This window comes from Hippoglossus stenolepis, chromosome 20, assembly GCF_022539355.2.
Source record: "Hippoglossus stenolepis isolate QCI-W04-F060 chromosome 20, HSTE1.2, whole genome shotgun sequence".
NCBI lineage: Eukaryota > Metazoa > Chordata > Actinopteri > Pleuronectiformes > Pleuronectidae > Hippoglossus > Hippoglossus stenolepis.
This window is the reverse complement of record NC_061502.1, coordinates 20,959,478-20,968,735: the sequence shown is the minus strand read 5'-3', so window position 1 is coordinate 20,968,735 and position 9,258 is coordinate 20,959,478. Positions and strand designations below refer to the sequence as shown.

The 9,258-nt window shown below is 47.2% G+C and overlaps 1 protein-coding gene across 1 annotated transcript; it reads right to left on the bottom strand.

The window, feature by feature from the left end:
• Positions 1–536: 536 nt before the first annotated feature.
• sox11b (SRY-box transcription factor 11b) lies at positions 537–2,285 on the bottom strand. Its single transcript, XM_035151038.2, has one exon. It carries the CDS (start codon positions 2,208–2,210, stop codon positions 1,116–1,118), a length of 1,095 nt encoding a protein of 364 aa, XP_035006929.1. The 5' UTR covers positions 2,211–2,285; the 3' UTR covers positions 537–1,115.
• Between the last annotated feature and the right edge of the window lie 6,973 nt (positions 2,286–9,258).

The following is a 9,258-nucleotide window of genomic DNA, read 5'->3' as shown; positions in this document are numbered from 1 at the left end:
GTACAAGTGAATCTCTTCACTGCCGTAACGTAAATAGTTTCCCTGTGAAGATCGAGTCCATCGAGACTCGCGTCACGTGAACATAGTTCAGACACTTTCACTGGCTCTCGCTTCGAAACAGGGTCAAACAAGAAAAGATTTGAGAATGAAAAATGTTCCAGGAGGATGAAATGTGTTTCTTCATTTAGTCCAGAGAAGGTGTGTTCCACTTGGACTTTGTGTTACATCTGCAGCGACAAACACAACTTCTCTGTTGTCCGTTCAAGTGACGCAGATAAAAAAAGTTTCTCCTCAAATGCATCAAAACCAAATTATTAAACCTGTTTTGAAAAACTTCAGATTTGTGTTAAAATGTAGAAAAAGAGAAATAAAGACAAGACACCAGGTACTTTGTCATGTGACCTGAACATTCATGTCTTTTTACTGTGAAAACCATGTGATCCGATGATTGTGTGAAGCACTTTGTAACCTCGTTTCGATAAGTGCTATACAAATAAAGTTATTATTCATATTAATAACCAGTCAGAGCAGGTGACTCAGTTCCAGCTGATTTATTCATCATGAACAACAAGACTTTCCTCCTCTGCTACAAAAAGAAACTCAGGATGCTGCTGCTGCTTTTTCCTCTTTTCTTTTATATTGCACAAAAATAATGACAGTGATCAAAACACAAAAATGTGCCGAAATCAAAAACAACTGAAATCCAGTTTCTCTTGGGAACAAAGGTCCTGAACTTATTTTACACAACATGTACAACAACGTTTAAAACAACTGCAGCGGCTGTGAAGCAAGGCAGGACGTGAACCGTCCCACCGGAGACTCAGTCTGAATGAAAACAAGAGAATCAAGCGAACCTGTAGAAAAATAGGCCTGAAAATACTGAGATAAAAAGATGAGGTATGTTCGGTTTGTCATGTCCCACAGCTGGAGGGGCGGTGACTCGCGTCAGCTCCGCAGGTTTGAATCCTGATCTCAGTTCAAACTAAATCCATAAAAGTCTGAAGAGAGAGTCCGTCTGTCCCCGCTGCCCGAGCCCTGAGGCCGGGCAGCAGCCTCGGTCCTCCCCGGTCCCTGAGCCGGGGACACCGGGGTGGGTCCCCCCCCCCGCTCCGGGATCAGTAGGTGAACACCAGGTCAGAGAAGTGGTCCTCCAGCCGGTCTCCGGCGATCATCTGGCTGAGCTCCGGGGTGCAGTGGTCCGGGAAGTCAAAGTGGGACCCGAGGCTGCCCTCGCTGCTGCACGAGTCCAAGTCCTTGTCCACCAGGGACAGACTCAGGTTCCCCGGGCTGCAGGACGAGCTCCACGGCTCCGAGGAGGCGTGGAACCCGGCCACGAGGCTCAGGGTGAAGTCGCTCCCGTCGGCGGGGAGATCGTCCAGGTCGTCCCCGCGGCAGGGGGACAGGGAGGCCGGGTGTCCGGAGGAGCCGCTGCCCTGGCGGGTGATGTTCTTGAAGCTGTAGAAGAGGCGGCCGCTTGCCTCCGGTTCGGCGGAGCTCAGGCTCCGGTTGTACCGGGACGGATCGTCCTCCTCCTCCGCTTCCAGCTCCGGCTCCTCCTCGGAGTCTTCGTCCTCCTCATCATCGGTGAACTCCCGTTTAACGAGCTTTTTGAAGCTGCTGGTGAACACGTACCGGTACCGGGGGTCCGGGGGCTGCGGGAGGCGGCTGCTCGCTCTGCCGGGACCCGCCGCCGCTTTACCGGATTTTAACTTGGACAGTTTCTTGGCGGAGTTTTTATGAACGGGTCTTTTCTCCGGGGACTGAGCGGCTGGCTTCCCCGCATGAAACGCACAGCCGTCCGTCTTGGGCTTCTTCTTGGGCCGGTACTTGTAGTCCGGGTGGTCGGCCATGTGCTGGAGCCGGAGCCGCTCCGCCTCCCGGATGAACGGGGTCTTCTCGGTGTCCTTCAACATCTTCCACCGCTTCCCGAGCCGCTTGGAGATCTCGGCGTTGTGCGTGTCGGGGGACCGCTCCATGATCTTCCTCCTCTCGCCCTGGGACCAAACCATGAAGGCGTTCATCGGTCTCTTAATGTGACCGGACCCCGGCCTCAGCGGCTCCGCGGCCCCGCCACGCTGCACCATGACCCGGGTTCCTGCTCCACACCTGCGGCCACGGACTTCTACTGTGTCCCGGGGAAAGTGGTTCTGACAGGGTTCCGTGTTTGTCTCCGGTTTATCAGCCGCAGCGTGTCCACGGCTCCTCTTCATCGTCCACCATCTTCATCCTCTTCCTCAAACCGGCGGCTTATTAACCAGCTGATCATGGACTCTACCCTCAACCAATCAGCGCGCTTCTTCTCCACAACCTCCCCGCCACCACAGCGGCTCCAGCGAATCACAGCTCCGCTGCCCTCCCCGTGTCCCCGCCCACCAGCATCTGGCCGTCACTGCGTCTGTTATTGATTGTTTTATTTATTGTTTTAGTTATTGTTTTATTTATTGTTTCATTTATTGTTTTCTCTCGCCCAAGGGTCCGCGGTAGGGTCGTTACTTCCGGTCGTGGACTGGGGGGGTGGGGGGTGTGATAGTGGGTCTGTGTGTGTGTGTGGGGGCTCATTCATGTGCAGAGCAGCAGGGAAGCAGCTCAGATGTCGTCACTGTGGCTCGCCTACAAAAAGACTCACTGGAGAGTTAGTTTTAAACCATCACAGAAGCTGGAGAGGAAGTGACGTTCCACCAGCCAAGATGATTCTCACCTGGCCTGGAAAGATAGTCTGATAAATTACAAGAAAGCCAGAAGCTCTGATGATTCATTATTAGTAGAAGAAAATAAGAAGAGGCCCAGGTTCCTCTCCAGCTCTACAGCTCTACAGCTCTGCAGCTCTGTAGCTCTACAGCTCTGTAGCTCTGCAGCTCTACAGCTCTGTAGCTCTACAGCTCTGCAGCTCTGCAGCTCTGCAGCTCTGCAGCTCTGTAGCTCTACAGCTCTGTAGCACTGCAGCTCTGCAGAACTGCAGCTCTACAGCTCTGCAGCTCTACAGCTCTACAGCACTGCAGCTCTGTAGCTCTACAGCTCTGTAGCACTGCAGCTCTGCAGCTCTGTAGCACTGCAGCTCTGTAGCTCTACAGCTCTGTAGCACTGCAGCTCTGTAGAACTGCAGCTCTGTAGCTCTACAGCTCTGCAGCTCTGTAGAACTGCAGCTCTGCAGCTCTGTAGCACTGCAGCTCTGTAGCTCTGCAGCTCTGTAGATCTGCAGCTCTGCAGCTCTGCAGCTCTGTAGAACTGCAGCTCTGCAGCTCTGTAGCACTGCAGCTCTGTAGCTCTACAGCTCTGTAGCACTGCAGCTCTGTAGAACTGCAGCTCTGTAGCTCTGCAGCTCTGTAGAACTGCAGCTCTGCAGCTCTGTAGCTCTACAGCTCTGTAGCACTGCAGCTCTGTAGAACTGCAGCTCTGCAGCTCTACAGCTCTGTAGAACTGCAGCTCTGTAGCTCTGGCTGCGGTTGGGTAAAATCCCACACTGGGAAGTTAGCGGGAGCTCCAGGTCTCCATGGTCTCTCTCCATGTAGTCAATAGAGTGAAATAAAATATGAGCATCTACAAATTCTAATTGTTAAATATTTAATTTATGGTTGAAATTCATCATGTGTAAAGTCGCTAAATAAAAAGTGAATAAATCCTTTGGTGTTAAATGGAGAAAGTGACAACCGATTTCGGTTTCAGTCTGTTCAAGAAAATAAAAGTTAAGTTAAGTTACAGATATGAAAACAAACTCAGAGACCGAGCTGACGGATGTTTGTTTGAGCTTTAAGTGGATCTTACAAACATCCCAGAGTTCTTTGTTGGTGACGCGCTCTGCTTATAAAGCCACTCTGATTCCATCCTTGAAGGGAAGAAAAGATGAAAAGATAAGGGAAGGAGTGAAAGGAAGAAAAAAGGGAGGAGACAGAAAACGAGAAAACCACAAGGAGTCTTTTCTTTGTCACAGATTCTCCGCGACTGAACAAACAGAGCGAGACTTTCTGCTCCAGGCGACTTCACCTCTGAGGGTTACAGGCCGGCTCGCTAATCACTGCCAACACAAAACTCCCAGCAGGCCGAGGGAGGGGGAGGCAGATGCCAGACTTGAATGGCAGGCGGGCTGTGATGAACTCTGAAAAGGAGGAATTGAATCCCAGAGAAGAAGAGAAGCTGTAATTATCGCTGCTCCTTGTGGTTCATTGTCAATTAAAGTGACGGTTGGAGCGAGCGACAGCTGCAGCAGATGGTGGGGGTCTGGAGAGAGAGGGGGGGGTCCCCTGAAGATTTAAACTTTGCGTCATGTTGTGGAACCAGTGACACAGATAAAGCAAGGGAAACGTTTTTTGCAGCGTAATGTTGTAACATTGTGTGTGTGTGTGTGTGTGTGTGTCTGTGTCTGTGTCTGTGTGTGTGTCTGTGTGTGTGTGTGTATTTGTTTTGTTTTGAGCCTTGAACCTACATTTTGAACTTTCCTCATTTTTTCCAAGGCTTGTTTGAGGGTTAAGACTTGGTTTTAGGTTTAGAGTGAGAGTGAGAGTGAGAGTTAGATTAAGGTTAACGTTAAGGTTAACGTTAAGGTTAACGTTAAGGTTCAGGTTCAGGTTCAGGTTTAAGTTAAGGTTAAGGTTAATGTTTTAGTTAGACTAAGGTTTATATGAAGGTTAAGGTTGAGGTTAAGGTTAGGGTTAGGGTTAGGGTTAAGGTGTTAGTTAGGCTAAGGTTATAGTTTAGGTAATGTTAAGGTTAAGGTTATACCAATGAGTGTCCTCACAGCTATAAAGAGACAAGTGTGTGTATTTGTGTGTGTGTGTGTCAGAGAGAGGGGGGGGGGCTCCATCTGCTGTGGGAGGGGCCACTTCTAAGGGTCAAAGGTCACCATTTTGAATAATAGCTATTAGCAGCACTGACGACTGTCAGCCACGCAGCCTGGTTGCCGTGGCGCCAGCAGCATAAAATATTTTGAACTTGATCCACTTGTATCTTTTGTTGAAGCCACTTTACAGACTGTTAAATCTGTGATGTCCGACTGTTCCTGAAAGCATCATCAGAAGAGTAGTCTGGTTTCAAAGTGTTGAATTAGAGAATGTTAGGGTTAACCTAGGAATGTAACCTAACCCTGATGGAAACAGTGACTCGCTGCACTGTCACAATCAAAGTCATCACCCCGCATGACGATGTTCATAGCAACCGCTTACTGTTTCTCCACCATTAGCATTTTAGATGAGTCGCCCGGCGCCATGGACGCTCGCGCCAGCCAGAGAGAGACAACATCCAAACAGATTTTCTTTTCTCTGAGCGACGATGAGGTGGAACTGTAACTGACAGGAAGTGTTAGCGACGCTTTGTGTTCACCGCTGGTAGTCGAGTCATGTGACTGATGAGAACCAATCAGGAAGAGAACGTCTGCGTCATCGTTTACTGAAGTCTCACTTTCTGTTCGTCCAGACTAAAACACAACCTCAGACACTAGCCCATTCGAAATAAGACAGTTTGGTCTACAGACGATTTCTATGATCAGCGTCATCACCTCGTACCGCTCTTATAAGTGTTGCCTAGCAACAGAAGGGTTTCCGCTGCATTTGTTAAATGATTACCGCCACTGCTTCAGGATTGGTTCAAACACACATTATAGGCCTGGTACAGATGCATATTCTGCTTTGATGTTGAAGTGGACTCTGTGGTTTGTTCAAAGACAATAAAGTTGAATCAAATCAAACGTAAAAAAAAGAAGAAGAAATTATCAAAATGGAAAAGAAAGAGAAAGAATCATTCAAACAACAGAGAATTCAAACCCACTGAAATCCTGTTGGTTTCAATGCGTGAAATCATATTATGTGTGGTGATCCTCCTCCTGTTTGCAGCAGCAGGGCTGGGCCCCCGGAGGTCCCTGGCTCTTTAACCTAATTATGGGGCCAACGCCTGCTGATAAACAGAAGGGCAGCTGCAGCCTGAACCGACACTTCTGTAGAACCTCAACACAGAAGATTAACATGAGAAAGAAGAGGACGTCTCAGAGGGGGGGTTGAAGGAACGCTGCCATCATGTGGTGAGGACGTCTGAGTCTGTTCCGTAGTGATCGTGGAGTGGAGCTGTGGTATCGAGGTCCCGCCCATACACGCTCTCAACCAATCAGGAGTCAGTCTCAGCCTGTTTTCATATCATCAAATAACTGATTCAAACCAAACTGATCAGAAACACTTGAACAAACATCAGTGAGAGAAGAACGAGCTGAAATGACAGAAACATCTTTGACAAACATTTATTTTTAAATTTGGTCCATGTCCCATCTGCTAACATGGAGGAGGTTTATGACCTACACTGCAGCCAGACACCAGGGAGAGATACAGATGATCTGGCTTCAGTTTGGGGAACCGTCATATCGTCCATTATCGATCTGTGGTTATAGGTAACTGAACACATGCCCAGTTAGCAAATCAAAATGTTAGCATTTAGCCCGCTCCTTCTGTCAGTCTCATCCCGATGAAGGAAAAGTGTTTGGATCATGAGCTACGGAAGTTTCTTGGTCTCTGCAGCAGATCTCAGGTGTTTTACTTTGTTCTCAAACTGCTGAGTCTCCTGTTTCACAGATTGACCTTCATCCAGCCTGAAGCCCTGCAGCACTCTGACCTTTTCCTCCATCGTTAGCGTTGCTGCCTTCAACGGGACGTTCATCTTCAAGAGGACACGTCTCACCTGAGGGGGCCTATGATCATGTACAGAGCCCCTCCACCCATCCATCACCACAGCAGGGCAGGACCACTGCTGCTCACATCGGGGGGGGGGCAGACTAAATTCATCCCAGCTGACCTTTCCCCCAGACTCTTCATTTCTGTTTGTTCTGTGTTTATTTTAATATCTTGCAATTTTTATACTTGGCAATGCTTCTTTTTTCTTAGGTAATACTGGTAGTTTGTCTGTCTGATAATCGTATTTATAATATAAAATACTTCATCTGGTTTATTGGCGGTTGGCAACCGATGTCATGGTGCATTACTGCCATCTACTGTGTGTTTCAATATTCTTCTTCTTCTTCTTCTCTGCTTCTTCTTCTTCCCCATTCAGTGCCGTATCTCCTATTACCCTGGATATTTGACAGCTTCTCCCTTCTTCGCTTGTTCTAGTGGTGGATGGTCACCTACTGTGTTGGAGTGTGAATCACAGTTCTCCAGGTCATATTCAAATCTTCTGTCTGATCCTGTCTCCCTCAGATAATGAAGCATTCTCTCTGTTCCTATGATAAAAGTTCTCCATGTTTGTAGTTTCTCTCTTTATCTTTTCTCCTTCTCTAACATGCTTATCACAGTGAAGCATCACAGGCTCCACTGACTCCTCTGTTTGTCAGTGACCATCCTGTGGGATGTGTGTTTATTAAGTGTATTATTGAGTCTTGTGTGTCCTCGGCCTATAGGCACCATGTTCTGCTCCTTGTTGTTTCCTCACTTCCTGTTGTATAAAGCTGTTTCCTGTGTGAGATGCATCCAGCTGCCATTCTCTGATCATGATTCTTTTGATGATTGTTTCTGCTTCAGATTTACTGAGTCAAATGTCCATGACTTCTTCGTGATTCAGTTCTTAGATAATAAATCCTCCTTTCATTGCTCTTTATTCCTCTGTGTGCTGGTATCCACAGAAACGTTATCACAATATTCATATTTTGAAATCTGATTCTCAAATATCTCATGAACTAAATCTAGCTGTTGGATGAAAATTACTTTAACGACATTAATGCTGAACATGAATCTGTTCGCAGAACAACCTCCTGTTTTCTAACTCTTCACTGGGATGCTGCTGCTCTCGTTAGCATCTCCACCGTGTGAACTGACAAATGATCTGATCCTCTTCACTGAAAACTTTAAGTCTGGTTTAATGAAACCAAAACCTGTGATAGGATCTATGGATCATCTGTATTTATTCATATATGTTTATTTATAGACAATTATATACTTCTTCTTTGTTTGGTTTATTGGTGGGTAGCAACCAATACAATTACTGCCATCTACTGTGTCTTCTTAGTTTTCGTCATTCAGTCATTAATCGCCCCTTTGTCTGTGTATCTGTCTGACATGGTTACCATGGTAACTTGCTAAGAATCAAAACTTTGGACCTATAGAGATCAAAGGCATCAATATTGTGGCATGGTAAACCTGTTCAAAGCTATAACCTCGAAATGATCAAAGGTGTGAAAACTACATAGAAGTAGAAGAAGAAGAAGACAGCATTCTGATCATATGCAGATAGTGACCAACAACAGTGACCAAGAGGATGAACGTGCACAGTGACAACCTCGAGGCATTGAACGCTGAGCTTAAGCATACAAAAAAACATCTGGCCTATCAGACTAAGGAGGTCGCTGAGCTCATGACCAAGCTGGAAATGGAGACTGACATTAAGCAGTGTCTGTCAGATCATTCTGACTTTGTTTTAGCCGAGCTGAATACGATGGAGACCCAGCATCTGGAGCAGACAGAGGAATTGGAGAACCTGAGAGACGCTCATATTAAGACATTTCTGCAATGGAGACAGTGGAACGCTGAGCGACAGGCTAATTGTCAGGATTTAATGGACCTGAAAAAATCCTGTATCAGGCTAAACAGGAATATCAAGGTTGAGACTACCCACAGTGAGGCCCTCAAAAGAGAAGCTGAGCATCTCTCTGCCGTGCTGGAGACAGAGACTACACAAACTGTGACTCTGTCAGTTAACAAAGTGGCGCTTGCTGATCAGATGCTGTTGCTAATGGGCCAGAGCCTGGAACTGGGTGGTATGGTGGAGAAACAAAGGCAGGACCATAATTTAGCGATGGAACCTATGGGGGCTCTCTGTCTGGAATTGTTGGAGCAGGGACACATTTCCAAGGAGCTGAAGTACCATATTAAAGGTGAGAAGAACATCAGTACGCTCCTCGCAAACAAAAAGGACGATCTCTCCACCAGGTGGGAGACAGAGAAAGAAAAGAACAATGATAAGTCAACTTTGTTGGAGACTCTTCAAACTAAGCTGCAGGTGGAGGAGAACTCGAGAAAAGACCTGGAATATGAGTTAAGGAGAAGAAATGAACTCCATCTGCAGGAACTTCAGGTAGTGAAACAACCCTTCTTTGAGAGAAACGCAACCCAATTGCAGGAACTGGAGGGCTTGAAAGCAACCAACCTCAAGCTTGTCACCGAACGAAAGACACAGGAAGAGCTGAGTCGGAAGCTCCAGAGAGAAATTACCCAGCTCTCTGCCATGCTGGAGGCAGAGACTGAAAAGAACAAGACTCTGCAAGAACAGAAAGAGTCTCTAACCACCGAGCTG